The following is a 16,966-nucleotide window of genomic DNA, read 5'->3' on the forward strand; positions in this document are numbered from 1 at the left end:
CTATAGTTTTGATGTCAACAGTTATGAGGACAGAGGTTCGACCTACATGCACCTTGACAACACTGCAGGGAGGTTGTTGTACAGGGTTTGCAACTGTATATCTGTGTGTGTTGGTCAGTCATTTGCTCAGACATGAAGGGGGGGTGGCACTGTTTAAGAGGTCAGGCATGTGAAGGCAAGATAACAGCGCCTTCCCTCCCCCCTCTACCACTATGTCTCCTTTTTAAAGAGTTTCTCCCCACTTCTATGTTATCTTTCCTTTTAGAAAGATTTAATCAACATCCCATTTCCCCTAACATGAGAATTATGTCCCCTCTTTGTCTGTCTCAGTCTCATCCTCAACAGCCACAGAAAATATATCAATCACAACACTTCTGTTATGGTTTGACATTTCATTGAAACTAAAAAAAATACTTGGTCACAAATGGAGTCGAAAGGTGAAGGAAAGTGGGCTTCTTAACATTACTGGCAATGATTTTTTTAAATTATTATTATTATTATCACTACTGGCAGTGGTGAAAAGTGTGGTTTGACTTTAGACGCACTTGGGCTGAAAAACACTGTAACCAAATGTAAGAAAATATTGAATGTAATGTAATACTTAGCAGGCATGGAGTGGGGAGCAGACAGATCTGCACCGAGAACAATCTATATTGGTTTAATCAGATCTGTACTTGGTTATGGTAGTGTAGCATAATGCTGCAGTGTTTATTTCAAATTAAAAACATGGGGCTTATTGTCAAGTGTTTATGGGTCCCAGCACATACAGGATTAAAGGGAAATGAGCAAGTTGATATATGTTAAAGAGGCTGTCACAAGTCTGCCTGCCTCGCTTCCTGACCTCCCTGTTTCTCCCTCTTCTTAGTTTGTCTTGTCTGTGTGCGTTTGTCTGCTCTTTCCCTAGAACCAGCATTTCCCGTTGTGTCCACCAGATGCCCTCAGTGTTTCCTGCCAGTCCCTGCCAGCACAGGTGTTCTCACTCATTCATTCTTCATAAGGGTGGAATATTATAGGTATGGTCTTATGACAATACGCTGAAAAGTTTGCAGCCTATGACTTCTGTTGCCATTCAATGTTGACTCAGACTTGCATTGAACCACATGGTGTTTTTGTGAAATCAACAGCAAACAACATTATGTAGCCCATACTAAACAGTGGGACTGTTTATTTTTTTTTTTATTTTTTTTTTATTAATGTATACTCACCTATTCACTTGCATTGCAAGTGCACTGCATTTGTGTTTTAATGATAAGCTCTGTTTTATTTTCCTTAACAAACTGTTATGGCTGATTTTTACAGATGTATTTTTTTGTAATCAGTGGCTGTTCTTGTCTTCAGATCAGTCCTGCTTCCTCTTCTTACTCAGCTTCCAAAGGCACAGTTTCATGCATTTCACTGTCACTATGACAACGACCAGCGCCACAGTAGCCAGTAGTGCTACTACATCCAGGCTGTGGTACTGGAGCCAGTTGAGGTCATGAGCAGCAGGTCTGAGATGTCTTGCCCCTTTGTGCCGCATCACAAATTCTGTCCAGTACACAGAGAGGTCGAGGGGGTCGAAGGGCCGATCTTTATGGAGGGCTGAAAGCTTCTGCACACTCTCTTTATACCTACACACACATAGATAGAGGGGAAGTGTTGATGGATACGACACTGAAGTAGCAAATTCTGAAGCTTATTTAGTATTTTAGGTTATCGTCACAACATTACAAGCTTTCCATGAGCTTCCCCTAATTATTTTTAAGCTGATTTAAACCATCAATGACCTTCTGACTCCTCACCTGGTGTTACTGATGACCTCATTCAGTCCCTGAAGGAGGGTTTCTGCAGTGATGGTGGAAATGTCCAGGACTACACCCGCTCCCCTGCTTGCAATCCGCTGAGCGTTGTCGGGTTGATCCCCATTAATTGGCACCATCACCATGGGAACAGCATGACACAAACCCTCAAAGAGGCCATGTGAGCCGGCATGAGTGATGAAAGCCCGAACTCCCTGATGTGCTAACACACACACACACACACACACACACAAAATGAGCTAGAGATGCTGACCATGAACAGACTATTCATGGAAGATGACCAATGTTAAAGCTCTGTGCCCTGTAATCAGCCACTCCAAAATCTCAGGGCACCTGAATCTTTTAACAACCAATCAGGACAGCTCTCTGCAAGGAGGCAAGGAGGTACAGGAGGGAGGGGGGGAGTGTGTAGAGAGGGAGGGGGTGGATTTTTTTGTTGTATTTTCTCCAAAGTTGCCTACCCCATTTTTAAGGGTATATGACTTATCATCAGTCAGTTTGCGTACTGGTACCTCACATGTCAACTGTGGTACAATCAGTTTGTGTTGCAGTGGATTTACCTAGTAGGTCGTTCTGTGGCACCCATTCCATCATCTTCACATTTTCTGGGATATTGTCAGGAACTGGCCCAGTGTATCTCCATATAACCTGTAATAGGAAGCTAATTGTTGTGTGTGTTCATGCTCATCAATGTATGACACATTGTTATATTTTCCTGGACCTGTGACATGTTGTGTTTAGACAAGTGCTCCTACCTTCTGTGGAATCTGTCTGAAGGCTTCTAGGAAGACAACAGCTATTTCTTCTGGCAGATCTGACACCACAGAGCCCAGGGTGAAGACCACAAAGCCATGCTGTCCTGACACCCAGGACTCCAGATCCTACAAACACACACATACACTAAGCAGGGGGTGGCATCCGCCTCATTCTCTCTCTCTATCTCTTCCTCTATCTAGATATCTATCTCTTAATTGAATGCAGAGGGGGGAAAAAAGAGTTCAAGAGTTTTTTGTCTTAAAGGAATATTTCGCCCAAAAACTGAAAATGTTGTCATTATCTACTCACCCTTATGTCAGTTGAAACACTGGTTAAGTTTGTATGTCCATATAACACACAGCGAATTAGCTAGCACAGCTCCATGTCAGCCTCTCCAGCCTTCTCCAAAACAACTGGAGTGAATGGAGACTGTTTCTTAAGGGCAAAAAATGACCATAAATTTACTCCAAACGCCTAATCCAAGTGTTCTGAAGCCAAACAATTGTACTGTGGGTCCAAAAATCCAATATTTACCTCATTATCTCCTAGATTTCCCCCACTTGCACAGCTCTCAGCACCCTATAGCGACTCGGTGGAAGAGTCTTGTTGCATTTGTGTGCTCCTCATAAGCTCGTTCTTCCGAGTTTCCGATTTTACAGTAAATATAACTTGTCATTTTATTCAAGTACTTAGTCAGAAATAACAAAATGGAAAGTAGTAGAAAAAAACAGGAGAAATTTGCATCAGTTTAAAAAAGTTTATTGGCTAAAAGTTATATAAAGTATATGCGTGGCATGTAAAAGTTCAACAAAGAGTGAGAATGTCACATCTCGGCATCTTGGGTATCATGTAAAAATTAACTACAGCAATTGTATTTACCACTTCATTGGGTCATTCAAAGGCGCACTCTACCCGTAATTACAATATTTCAGACAGCAAATGAGGGCACCATCTGCTTGCTACTGTAGTGACCATCTCAAACAGTTGTCAATGGATTTGGAATCTCCTGATGTGAAACAAGTTGGCAATGGGACATGGAAGAAATTATTAACTTTTGGTGAAAATCTGACATGTAGAACTGGCATATCTTGACAATTGCATAGTGTTGGTGGAGGTATGAGCTCTACTGAGTGCCATTTAGTTTTATGGTCATGTTTTGCTCTTTTTGGAACTCTTAAAGAAATGGTCTCCATTCACTCCAGTTGGTTTGGAGAAGGCTGTTACGGAGCAGCACGAGCTAACTTGCTGTGTGTTATGTTGACATACAAACTTCACCAGTGTTTCAACTGACACAAGGATGAGTAGATAATGACCAAATTTTCATTTTTGGGTGAACTATTCCTTTAAATGTAATCTAAGAGGAAAACACACACAGACACACAGGCCTTACCTCAGGCAGAGGGTTTCTCACGTTGCAGTTGATGCCGCCCACCAGCACCACATTAGGCATGAGCGGGCGTGGGAACTCTAGTGTGAAGTCACTCCTGTATAAACAGAGTATCGCAATATGTAGTTTGTTTGTGAGAGACAAAGACTAAAATCCTTGTTATGTACTGTATATTATCAAGATATTATAACCTCTGTACATGTTACCTCAGCAACCAGATAGCAGAGTCTGACAGCACCTCAGCTACGCCCACATCCTCTCCCAGGAACTGAGAGGCTATTTGGTCAAAGCGGCCAAACAACAGTCGGCATAGCAGTGGCTCCAGTAAACTCACCTGTAGATCAGTGCCATCACAGGACAATAAACTACATAAATGATTGTTAACAAACATCATGAAGAGTTACATTCCCATTGTGTCAGTTGAATATTAATGTTGAAGCTGAAGTCATCAATTTGAGACATACAGTACACTTACTACCCATTTTAGTTTGGCCACATGAGCTACATGACCGGGTTTTTCGATATGAAGCAGACAGACAGGCATTGAAGCATTCTATTACTGTTCAGTTAAATGGACGATTGGGCAAAATGAGTGACCTAAGTGAATTTGAGGCGGTATGTTGGTGCAAGGTGTGCCAGTTCCAGTGTCTCAGAAATATCTGCCAATTTGGGTTTTTCATGAGCATGTTTGGCTGTAAGGTGTATGTGCTCACCAAAGTGTTGATGACTCTCTCCTTGAAGTTCATTTTATCTGTGAATCCAGTGAAGAAGCGAGGAACATATGAGGGAGGGGAGGGGCAGGCTGCAGACTTCATGTCCAAGGAACATGGAATCCCTCTCAGCAAATTAATGGTGGGAAGACCTGAAAGTGATTTAGGTACAACGGTTGAGAAAATGCGCAGGCACATAAACATACAGATAAACTAACTGTGGCGTGAACCGGCATGGCAACACTCACCTAACTTCCTAGCTATCAGTGAACCTGTGGGCACCACAGGGTCTGTCAAGACAGCATCAAAGCCCTGCAGAGCAAGAGGAGAAAAAAAGGATGAAAAGGAACAGAAGAAAAACAAGTGATAGGGGCAAATCTTCAATAGTGTCTCGACAATAATAAAGACAACACCGGCTTTCACCTTGGCTTCTCTTGCTTACACATAGTGCTGTCAACCATAGGTGTCATTTACACTGGGGACGCTGGGGACATGTCCCCACCACTTTTTCAAATGGCCGATTTTGTCCCCATCACTTTCTAAAAGCATAATTTGTTAAAAATGTTCTGAAAAATAGCTTGCACCAAGAAATGTTAAATAACAAATGAGAACGCTTTGAGAAAGGTTTATTTGCATAATAAGAAAACATACAATGCAATGTAAATATAGAAGAAACAAATGCGCATTGTCCAAAAAAAGTAACGTAAGCTAAAAAAAAAAAAAAAATCCATGTAGTTTGTTCTATATTTCGCATTATTTGCACACAGCCAGTTCTTGAATGGACCTCCATGGCACCTGCTGTGGCTGCAATTGCAAAGTCTCTATTAAACAAACCAGCATTTCATTCCGCTCACGTGTGGTGGACACTTTACTTAGAGATTAAATTATTTGTTGAGGTGAACAGTTTTTACAGGGAAGAGGAAGAGGGAGAGAGCCACTGGAGGAAAAAAGGAGATTGAAGAGCAGGAGAGGACATAGGTGTCATTTACACTGGGGATGCTGGGAACACTGATTCTAAAATGACCCAAAACGTGCATGCGCCGATCAGTAACTTTAACAAATTCTTGACACAGTTTCTTCTTGTCCAAGTTTTCCGTTCTCTCTCTGTGAACATGACAAACAGCCACGCTGTTGAGTCGGGTTTGTGACATTGAAGAGCGAAGCCAGGTCTTCATGCACTGGTGCTTTCTACAGTAGATGTGATATTGGCATTGTTCGATTGACATGGTGTTGCAGCTGTGGATGTGATGCATATGGATGACTGTACTTGTGCGGTCGACGTTGTTGTGTTTTATGCTGAGTATTTTCTTATTGTCGACTCTGTAGTAGCCTGCCCTTTTGATGCGCCGTTATGCAATTTTTTTCTCGCCGTAATTATCTGCTCTGACCTCATACCAATCCCCCCATTACATTGCCTAAAATCGCATATGTTGAAGACCGTTTAAAAAATGTTTTTTCATCTGAGCCCTTATGTCCCCACCACTTACCCCGTGGGTAAGTTGAGCCACCCCAGCATCCTAGCAATGGTAAGCACTATGTTTAATGTGACCAGGCATTTAGGAAGAGACTTCGATTTCGACATGGCTGCGTTGGAACCAGCAGCATAGGACAAGTAGTAAGTACATTTATGCTCATGAAACTGGCGGGTGTATTGCTGGGGACCCAAGGACGTGCAGTGTCGGATTAAGTGCAATTTGGACACACGACACGTTCAATATTAATAAACTTTGAATAAACAAGCAGACAGCGCTCTGTGCAGCAGCGGGGCTCAAAGCAAGCGACTAATAGCCTACGCCTATTGTGTGTTTTTTTTGGGTGAACCACAGTGTATTTCACCGGTGATTCTGACTGCGAGAAGCTGCGACTTGGGTGTGTTTTTTCCCGTGAACCAGAGTGTATTTCACCGGTGTTTCTGACCGCGAGTAGACTTGGGTGTGTTTTTTGTTTTTTTTTTAAATTTAAATAATTAAATTAATATCATAAACGTGCGACGACTAGTCGACTAATGGCTTGAACTAACGACTACTAGTCGACTAGGAAAATCTTTGGTCGGGGGCAGCCCTAATAGAGTCCAAGCTCAACTTGTTTGAGTACATCCTGTACCAGGAGTGCAAAGACCGGTTCGGCGAGATCACCAGCAAGCGGTTGGCAGCCCCAAGAGGAAAAGGAAGGAGGGAAAAGGAGATTGACCAGCTGGTGCCGAGGCGGCGGCAGCTCAGGGGGAATTGGAGGAAGGCAACAGAGGCCAAGAAGGAGGGGCTGAAGGTCCTCTGGGAGGAGATCAAGCGAAGGCTAGCCAGCCTACGGAGGGCCGAGCAGATCCAAATGCGGAGGAAAAGGAAGGAGAAGGAAAGAGCCAGTTTCTTCAGAAACCCCTTCAAGCATGCCAGACAGCTTCTTGAGGACAAAAAGAGCAGGAAGCTAGAGGTCACCAAGGAGGAGCTGGAGCAGCACATCAGAGGCCAGTACAGTGACCCTGCACGAAACGTCCCATTAGGACCCCCAGGGTACGTGCTACGCCCTCCACCACCTACTTCCCACTTCAACACCACACTCCCCAAGCTCGCCGAAGTCAGGCAGGTTGTCGGGAAGGCAAGGGCAGCCTCAGCACCAAGGCCAAATGGGATACCGTACAAGCTGTACAAGTACTGCCCTGGGGCACTGAAACATCTGTGGAACCTAATGGGAACGGCCTGGAAAAAGCACTTTGCAGCTACCCCTAAAATTCATCAGCCTGGGGTACAAGCAGGAAAAAAACTTAATTTTAAAAGTTTAGCAGTGAACTAGTGTGTTGACCAAATTTTTTCAAAAAGGTGGCTACAGGGTAAGTTGAGCCAAAAGCTAAGGGGTAAAGTGAGCCAGTTGTACAACTTACCACCTTGTTGATTTCTGATATTAACAATAGTATTTTAATGAATAACTGTGCATTGTATATATTTATTTATTTGTTTTGTATCTCGAACAATATAGAGCAGTGTTTCTGAACCCAGTCCTGAAGGATCCCCTGTCCTGCAACTTTCTGTCCAACTCTACTCTTGCACACCTGATTCAATTAAGGTGTCATGAGAATATGTGGCCCTTGATTGAATCAGGTGTGAAAGAGTAGAGTTGGATTTTGTATTTCCCTGCAGCCTGGATAGATGGAATATTCAGTAGGTGTGGCTTCACAGCCAGGAGCTGTGCAAGAATTAAGTAGATAAACGAGGTTGTAAACATTCCATCACAGTCCCTGTTAAACACATTTGCATTTAGTTTGCAGCAATGTTCATTTTTTTTTTAAAATTTGTCAACTTCATCAACTTACCCCCACCCTGGGGCAAATTGATCCAAGGGACCACTTTGAAAAAAAAAAAAAACAACAACAACTTGTATTTTCATTCTTCTTTTGTTTAGCTGCATTCTTACCAGTTAATATGAAAGTCAACATCCTGAAATATGGGTGGAAGCATTTGTTTTAGTTCTGTCTCATTTTTCCTTGCTAAGATAACATTTTGAGTAAAAACCGGCTCATCTTTCTCCGCTTTCCCTACATCTCTCTCTCTGTCTCTACTACAGTCTAGCCACAGTTCTTTCTGTATGTAAATGCCTCTGCACACACACACACTCACCTGCTGTGATAGATGTGAGATGAGACTGGCGTTGAACAGTAGGCTTTCAGCAGTGATATGGATGAAGTTTGTGATGGTCTGGATTTGTGAAAGTCGACTGCTTATCTTGTCCATCAAAGATTGTGCAGATTTGCGCATTACTTCCTTGTGCATGGCCACAACAGAATCAATCTCTGCCTTCCCATATGGGACAGGATAGGTCAAAGTGTTGTAGTGTTTACCAGGGCCCATCCGCATGCTGATCTCAGGGATCAGCACGGTGACCTGGTGTCCACGACGGCCCATTTCTTGGGCAATGGCCTTTACACCCACCCAGTGACTCCCATCCATAGGTACCACCAGCAAATGACCAAAGAAAACAGTGGAACCACTTTCACTTGCAGGAAGGCCGCCAGTGACACCGACCTTTTCCTCTGCTGTCTTCACCTTCGTCTCAGGTCCGGTGTTTTCTGCAGCAGACCGACTCGCCTCATCTGTAGCCCCATTCAACTCCACAGCTATGTTCAGCAAGAGGCACACAAGCATTACTGCTTTCCACATTTCTTTCTCTTTCTGTGTCTCTTCCTCTGTATCTCAATGAATCAAATGCAGAGAAAATTTGAGGCAAAGTGAGGAAGAAATACAGACCAAGAAAATGTGAAAAGTGTCTGAGTTTTTGTTGGTTCCTCTGTGAATTAGCAGTGCGTGTGTGTGTGTGTGTGTGTGTGTGTGTTCAAAGTCCCTTTTCACTTTCTGTTTAAACCGGTGCATTACAACTTCCTGTTGCCAGCTATGGCCTTCACTAAATCGCTCCACATCCTGCCCAAAATTTTTAATTTGTTACATTATGTATCTAGTGCTAGCAACCATTACAATTTTGTTGTTTTTGTTGGATTGGTTTGTCAATAAGTCGCAAAAAGAAACTTGCCACAGTAAGTTGCACCGGTTTAGCTGTTACCATGACAATGTGAAAAGGGCCAATCAAAGAGAAAGAGAGAGTTCATGAGGGGACAAAGTTGTTATTGGACTTTCAGAGATTTAGTTACTGTGTGATTTATTTTATCCATAATACACTAAGCACAACGGCACAGCTGATCACTAGTGCACCAAAACCAGCAAAGTTCAGTAGAGGGGTGGAGTTTCCCCCTGCAGTAAAGCATGCTTTGCAGCTCACCGTGTATTATGTACTTAGGAACTATACAAACGGTTTTAATGTCAACAGTTATGAGGACAGAGGTTCGACCTACATGCACCTTGACAACACAGCAAGGAGGTTGTTGTACAGGGTTTGCAACTGTATATCTGTGTGTGTTGGTCAGTCATTTGCTCAGACATGAAGGGGGGGGTGGCACACAAGAGGTCAGGCATGTGAAGGCAAGATAACAGCGCCTTCACTCCCCCCTCTACCACTATGTCTCCTTTTTAAAGAGTTTCTCCCCACTTCTATGTTCTTTCCTTTAGAAAGATTCAATCAACATCCCATTTCCTCTAACATGACAGTTTTGTTCCCTCTTTGTCCGTCTCAATCTCATCCCCAACAGACGCTTTTATTTTTTCAAAAGAAGAAGAGACTTTTAATTTTGTCGCAGTGCTTAGTCAGGGCAGCGCTGGACTTTATGTACACTACGGGCCTGCATGTACGGGGGATGTGAGAGTGGATGTGAGGCTCATAATCTGAGAGTGCTATATGTAATGCGTGGAAAGAGCTGAGGATGGCAGTAGTGCGCCCAAAGGAGTAGAGTCTGCCGGAAAATTGAAAAGAAGAAGAAGTCGCAACGTTGACCACCGCGCGCACAAGACACAGAAGAAGAATGTCAACACATCGTGGTTTGGTTCCACAACAAACATCTACGACACCGAGGCAGAGAAGATCGCGAGCTAGCTGAGCGGTTTCGCGCTCAGTCAAGACTCGAGCCAGTATGTTGCTAAGTAAAGCCTTTTGGTAGTTTGTAATACTTGTCATGTCTTTGTTCGGTTAATTTGGCTAACTAGTTAACAGTCATCCATCTCTCTTGTTTCTGGATGTCTTTGTTATTACTAATCAAGTGAAAGTAGTTGTGAACATGTCAAAGCACGTAAATTGTGAACGATTTGAGACGAAGTAAGTTTTTAAGTCAGTGTAGGTTAGTTAACGTTACCAGTTCTGCTAACGTTAGCAAACTTAGCATTTCGTAAGTGTTTACTCAGTGTTTACTCAGTTTGGTTAGGATAGCCTTGATCTTGGCTGCCGGGGTGCTTAACGTTGCCGAAGCTATAGGCCTACTGTGTCTAGTATTTCTTCAATCAAAGCTATTTTTGAGTTGGATGTGGTCAGGAAAGTCTGAGGGGGAAACAACCCATTCAACTCAATTCCCAATCTTCAAAAACTGTGTTAAACTGTAAGGTTAAGAGGGGTTAACATTGCACCTCACAATAAAGTTAGACAAGAAACCCTTCCTGTGGACGAAGTTAACAAGCAGTTCATGTTTTCACGTTATACTGTATTTCATACCTTCCAGTGTTTGCTTGCCTACAATAGTTTCTTACAACTCTTCAAATTTACAGGTCTGCAACTGACAAAGGACTTGAGGCAGAGGGCTGTGCGTCACTCGCTCATTCATTCTTCATAAGGGTGGAATATTATAGGTAGGATCTTATGACAACATGCCGAAAAGTTTGCAGCCTATTAACCTCTGTTGCCATTCAGTGTTGACTCAAGACCATATGGTGTTTTTGTTAAATCAACAGCCAACAACATTATGTAGCCCATATGTTCCTAAACAGTGACATACTGATGTATACCTAAACATGCCATTACTCAGGTTTTATACGTTATAGGTCCCCAATTGCTGTTTGTTGAAAGTGACTCTGTCTCTCTCTCCCAGGTCACTTGAGTATCATTTTAAGTGGAAAAGCTCCATGTATTCCACACGCTCCTCCAAACTTCAGAAGACCTCCAAGAAAGCCCAGAAAAGTCCCAGCCCGCATGAGGATGTTATCCAGCGCAGGCTGAGGGGCAACCGACGGACGGGGCAGAGAGAGGCACGGACTGATGACAGCATCGTTATCTCAGATGAGGGGACAGACCGTGACCTCATTGACCTCATCGATGACGAACAGGATGCGGAGCATGTGATCCAGGAAGATGAAGGAAACGCACTAGAAGCAGTTGATGAAGTAGTGTCTGAGTCAGTAGATGGAGACCTCGGCTCTGTTTCCAGCCACTCATTCAGCAGCACAGCCTCTGGTCCCTCCGTCCTGCGTGTGAAGCAGAGCCCCGCCCAGGGCCGGTGTTCAGGTTGTCAGAAGCTCTACCAAAAGGCAAAGAGGATGAAAGCGCTGCTCAAAGACAAACTCTTAGACAATGGTGAGCATCCTTCGTTTAAGCAACATAATGTAAGATCAAATTTAAATGGTCCTGTGGGGAAATTGGGTCATTGAAGCAATATATAAAAGGATACACCAAGAAAAAAAAAAAGAATCTAAAGAACAATAGAGCAAATGGGGTGTATTAAACAAAACAACATAAGCATGTATCAACTAGAAATACAAGAATGAAATGTATGAAACAAATGCAAGTGAAATATATGTATAACATTGAATTTGCAACCCATGCAGTACATGCAAAATGTGTATCGTACTAGTATTAATAGATCTACAGAGGGTCATACATATGTACAGAAAATATCTAGGTGTGCATGTTGTAAAAACAATTCACCTTATAAATATATTCAGTCTACAGATGCATCCTAATGTGTACAAACGCCCTCTCTGATTTCTCCATCAGATCCCACCTCCTTGACATGTGACCAGTGGGTCCTGATGAAAAAGTGGAGACCGAGAAGACTGCGTAATAAGAAAGGGTAAAACCCTTTGAGTGCAGCATGCTTATGGCTTTTGGCTTTAGTGGATTGGTGAAGGCAAATTTACACTGTGTAAGCTGATTATAACCACGCTTCATCACTCAGCGCTCATTGCCACGTTAACTATTTTGCCAGGAAGCTTTGGACCCATTTACGTCTGGTGAAGAAAAGACTCGTTGAAAAGACAGAGGGGCAGAGAGAGCAGTCAGCCTGCTCTAGGCCGCACACTTTCCTACAGAGGTAATGTATCTATACGCATCACACACACTTCCCAGCGTACCAAAGCTTGTCAATCAGCCTGTTTTCACTGGAAAAAGAATTGAATGCAGTGTTTTTGTTTCAGGAACCTTAGGCAGTGTGTGAAGGTGCCGGTGAAAAGCAGGGTGAAGAAGAGCAGGAGGAAGAGAAAGAGGACGAGAGATGATGCCCAGGACCTACATCTCGCAAAGCAGCAGCGTCTCCACAGCGACAGTCTCCGACAATACATCGATAGCAACAGCATCGACAATAGCAACCACAGTCTTTACCCAAGCAACGGTGGCAGTAGCAATCCCGGTTCTGAGGGTTGCAGTGAGAAAGAGGATGTTGATCAAGCAGACACGCCGCTAGTTATTGAGGTGATTCCCTCCTCAGTCACCATGGAAACCACCCAGCCGACAGAGGCCCCACCCAAGCAGAGGGTACGAAAGGCGAGGGGTGGTTTCAGAGACTTGCTTTCCCAGCTACGTGGCAACACCAGCATGATCGTTAGGGAAACACGTTTGTAAGCTGACTTTAACTATCTTTAAAATCCTGTTTGCCAGTTCACAAGCTCTGACGTAACTATCACTTGTATTATTTAAGTTGTGTTTAAGTTAGTTGTCAGTGTTGAAAGCTTGCACTTAAAGTAATTCTGGTTTGAATACCAGTATGAAGATATCTGGAGCCGTGTCTGATTTGAACGTATCATTTCAGTATAACATACTTTCATGTTATTTTTTCTGAAAGCACAAAATATCAGTCATTTAAAGCCTCATACAACAGGACAAGTGTGAATAAATGTTTTTAGATGCGAAGTGGACCTGTGAAGTAACTCACTCAAATCCTCATGGTTGGCTCTTATCTGACCCCTTGTGGCCGTTAGGGGGCATGGCAACGTCTACAGACAACACACTGAACCAGTAGGGATGTTCCCAAAACCAAATACCATATTTGGCAAAGCACAAATGAGTGTGACCTGAATATTTTTTCCTTTCAAATCTTTTCAATATCATTCTGACGTTTTAATAGTATGCTTGTAATCACAGAGAAAACATATTCAACAGAAAATAACTTCACTGATTTCTCTCATTGAACTCAGAGGAGGAGGCAGAGTTTGTTTCTGTTATCCAGGTGCCTGGCGGGTCTGATCTGCTCCACTGATAGACTTTGCGAGGAGGAGTTGGTCTGAATCCCTGTCTGTCCTCTGGGTCTGTTCAGTACAGCAGGATGTTGGTTTGAATCCCTGTCAGGATGTTCACTTCATAGGGTAAAGCAGTTCATAATGAAGGTGTTTATAATTGACTGTTTAGTCTCCCTCAGTGTTCATGCAGTTCTTACTGGTTGAATAAATACAGATTACAATTCATCGAAATTTTATCGAAATTGCAATATGGCCTACTGCAATTTTCAGATCGCAGGAGGCGCAATATTTGTTAAAGGCGAAATGTGTGTCAAAATACCATTTTAAGTTAAATATTGTCGTGCTGCAGAGATGTCCTGGCCTACACATCATATTCTACAGACTTAAGAAAACATCTTTGTTTGGTACAGATCCCTGCAAAAATCACACCATAATCATTTTAATACGTTTTTCAATGAAAATAAGAATAATGATGTAAAAATTATCATTCCCTCTAATATCGCAAATCATATCGCAATTGCAATATCAGTCAAAATAATCGCAATTAGATATTTTTTCAAAATCGTTCAGCCCTAATACAGATACAACACAAACAGTAGCATCTCTGAACTCCCCTATGAACCAGAATCATTCACTCGCCTTCTCTCTGCAATACTACAGCATCCTAGTAATAGGCCACCTTACCAGTTGCCTCACCAATAGCACTATATGGACCCTCCACAAAAATGTAAAACACTATTTGCCAAGTACATTTAATGGGCGGGCATTTCTGCTGGTGACAAATTGTGAAACAGAAGCTAGTGGGCTCTCTTAATGGGGTAAAGGTATTGGCGCTAAATTCCACTGCTATTTTGTAATGCATACAAATTGGGAGATGGTATACAGTATATCGCCAGCATCATGCCTCCTTCAACGTCCACACGGTGGCGCCACTAATAAAGGAAACAGCAGTCCTGTTATGGGACTGTGCTACCTCAGCTGTTGCAACTGTTTTATTGGGAACTACTTAGCTTTGTTGTGGAATGTACCTACGTTTGTGCCAGGATAAGTCATGCTGAAAACCACTAGGTGTAAAAAGGGGATTGTTGATAACAATGGAACTGGTTAGCACTAGAGGAAGCATGGGGAAAATGTGAAGAAGATAAGGAGCTGGGGGGTTCAGTCTTGAGTACAGGAGGTTGGGGGAGCGCTGTTTACCTATGGGATTAGTGTATTGGGAGAGGATGGGGGATTCACATCCAGAAATGCCTGGACCTGGTCAGGAAATGTGCCTGCTGGCCCACTCAGCATCACACCCAAGGCTGTGGGAGAGAGACTGCAGTGGTCCAGAGGGATGTGCCAGCTCCTGATCACACCAATCTTGAAATGAGCCACCGGACCATCTGCTTTGCACACAGAGAGGCGACACGGTGGTATCGCAAACCCATACACACTCATGGTTCATTTACAATGAAAGAACAGAGGGAGCCCAACAGCCTGGTATTTACCAGAACAGAGAGCAGGAGAGCTGATAACCATCATCTCACATTCACTTGCAGAATATCACACGCTCCTTCTCTTCTCCCTGTGTCTGTCTCCCTCTCCCTCATGGTCATGCATACATGCTTGCATGCATCATATTAGATGATGACGCAAGTAGGACAAGTATTCTCACACTCCAGTGAGAGCAGAAACTCCTGTAACCCTGGTACTTGTCTTGATTTAACGGACCATGGAGTTTAGAGAGACACTGCTATTGAAGCTGATTTTGGAATCCTTCATATTTCTCCAGTCATTGTTTGATCGTCATAAGCCTTGTTTCCTATTGCCAATAGATCCTGATGATCACAAATCTAGGGTGTCGGGGCCAAAACAATACAAGCAGCACCCACACACACATACACACACAGCACGGTATCCTGCGATAGAACCACTATCAGCACCTGACACCTCGAAAACAGGAAAAACGTTTCAGCAGGAACACAGATGTGTGTGAGTGTTTGGGGGAGGAGCGTGACCAGCGCTATATAACCCCGCTAGAAAGAAATCTTCACTCTGCACTTAGTCAAGAAGGGAGAGAGGGATTGTCTCCATCATGTCTTATTACGAGGTAAGGTCTTGCCTGATGTCTATACTCATGTATGGGGGGGGGGGGGGGGGGGGGGTTTAATCAATATGCATTATATGAGATGGCAGCCTGGAAAAAGTTCAGGGAACATGAAAGTATATCGCTGGCACATTTTTCATATTTAAACAAACGTGTGTTTAGGATCCATTGGGATTTCTCTTTCCCTAAACTACATTCACTCCACATGTGTCTTGTCTGTCTCCAGCATTTTGTCCTAGGGGACGACTTCAATGACACAGGCTCAGGCTCTGGTTCTGGGGACCTGGGGGAGTATCTGGAGGAGCCTTGTGACCTGGACCAGGTGGTGACCCCTGACCTTCAGCAGGTCTTCTTGCCCGTGGTCTATGCCCTCATCTTCGTCCTGGGCATCACCGGCAACGGCCTGGTGGTCATGGTGCTGGGCTGCCAGCGCAGGTGAGAGGACTGTGCTATGCAACATGTGGTTTCAATGCATTTGTGTGTCCTGGCTTTAGCGTGTCACATGACCAAACTTGTATGTTTCCCCCGCAGGTCGAAATGCAGCCTCACGGACCGGTATCGACTCCACCTCTCGGCTGCTGATCTCCTGTTTGTCCTGGCGCTGCCCTTCTGGGCCGTGGATGCGGCTCTGGCCGACTGGCGCTTCGGAGCGGCCACGTGCGTCGGCGTGCACGTGATCTACACGGTCAACCTGTACGGCAGCGTGCTCATCCTGGCGTTCATCAGTCTGGACCGCTACCTGGCTGTGGTCCGAGCCACAGACACCAACACTGGTGGCCTGAGGCAGCTGCTGGCGCACAGATTGGTATATGTGGGTGAGTGTCTAGCTATTGGCCTGCTTTTTATCTGTAATTATTTCTCATCCTTTCCTCATCTCTCTCTCTCTCCTTGTACCTCATCTCATATCATACCTTATCCCTCTTAATCCTTCATCTCCCTCTCTCTCTCTTTCCCAACAGCCTTCTTCACCTCTATATTTAGCCTTTTTGCTTCTCTGTCCAGGTGCCAGGTTCCTTGCTCTACCAACTCTCTCTTTTCCTACTTATCAAATGATCTCCCCCTCTTCTCCTTTATTTGTCTTTACTCCCACAATCCCTTATCTAATTTTATCTCTCTCTCCCCTCCAGGTGCCTGGTTGCCTGCTGGTCTGCTGGCAGTGCCCGACTTGATATTCGCCCGAACCCAGGAGGGAGGAGAGGGGGTGACCGTGTGCCAGCGGTTCTACCCAGCGGACAACGCTCCTCTCTGGGTGGCAATCTTCCACCTCCAGCTGGTCCTGGTGGGTCTGGTGATCCCCGGCCTGGTCCTTCTGGTGTGCTACTGCGTGATCGTCACCAGGCTGACCCGAGGCCCACTGGGGGGCCAGAGGCAGAAGCGGCGGGCGGTCAGGACCACCGTGGCGTTGGTTCTCTGCTTCT

General features: G+C 44.2%; 3 protein-coding genes across 4 annotated transcripts in view; 2 read left to right on the plus strand and 1 right to left on the minus strand.

Moving 5' to 3' along the window:
• Positions 1-1,276: 1,276 nt before the first annotated feature.
• LOC139914723 (UDP-glucuronosyltransferase-like) lies at positions 1,277-8,800 on the minus strand. Its single transcript, XM_071903104.2, has 9 exons — positions 8,261-8,800; positions 4,901-4,964; positions 4,656-4,804; positions 4,149-4,276; positions 3,946-4,039; positions 2,555-2,680; positions 2,360-2,447; positions 1,782-2,001; positions 1,277-1,610 (listed from the first exon to the last, which is right to left on the minus strand). The coding sequence occupies exons 1-9, from the start codon at positions 8,798-8,800 to the stop codon at positions 1,340-1,342; spliced, it is 1,680 nt and encodes a 559-aa protein (XP_071759205.2). The 3' UTR covers positions 1,277-1,339.
• Positions 8,801-10,037: 1,237 nt separating this feature from the next.
• On the plus strand, positions 10,038-13,292 carry LOC139914726 (uncharacterized). Of its 2 annotated transcripts, none has more exons than XM_071903110.2 (6): positions 10,038-10,156; positions 10,784-10,864; positions 11,104-11,585; positions 12,006-12,081; positions 12,217-12,321; positions 12,425-13,292. In XM_071903110.2, exons 3-6 carry the CDS (start codon positions 11,138-11,140, stop codon positions 12,846-12,848), a joined length of 1,053 nt encoding a protein of 350 aa, XP_071759211.1. In that variant the 5' UTR covers positions 10,038-10,156; positions 10,784-10,864; positions 11,104-11,137; the 3' UTR covers positions 12,849-13,292. The 2 variants fall into 2 exon arrangements, with proteins under 2 accessions (XP_071759211.1, XP_071759209.1); XM_071903108.2 differs by having other exon boundaries at positions 10,097-10,340.
• A 2,215-nt stretch (positions 13,293-15,507) lies between these two features.
• Positions 15,508-16,966, plus strand: part of LOC139914725 (C-X-C chemokine receptor type 4-like) — a 1,983-nt gene continuing 524 nt past the window's right edge. Inside the window, exons 1-4 of the mRNA XM_071903107.2 lie at positions 15,508-15,551; positions 15,775-15,983; positions 16,080-16,363; positions 16,676-16,966. The exon at positions 16,676-16,966 is cut by the window's right edge and continues 524 nt beyond it. Coding sequence (XP_071759208.1) covers positions 15,537-15,551; positions 15,775-15,983; positions 16,080-16,363; positions 16,676-16,966 — 799 coding nt within the window. The 5' untranslated portion in view covers positions 15,508-15,536. The remainder of the gene's footprint in view (positions 15,552-15,774; positions 15,984-16,079; positions 16,364-16,675) is intronic.

Source organism: Centroberyx gerrardi, chromosome 13 (assembly GCF_048128805.1).
Source record: "Centroberyx gerrardi isolate f3 chromosome 13, fCenGer3.hap1.cur.20231027, whole genome shotgun sequence".
NCBI lineage: Eukaryota > Metazoa > Chordata > Actinopteri > Beryciformes > Berycidae > Centroberyx > Centroberyx gerrardi.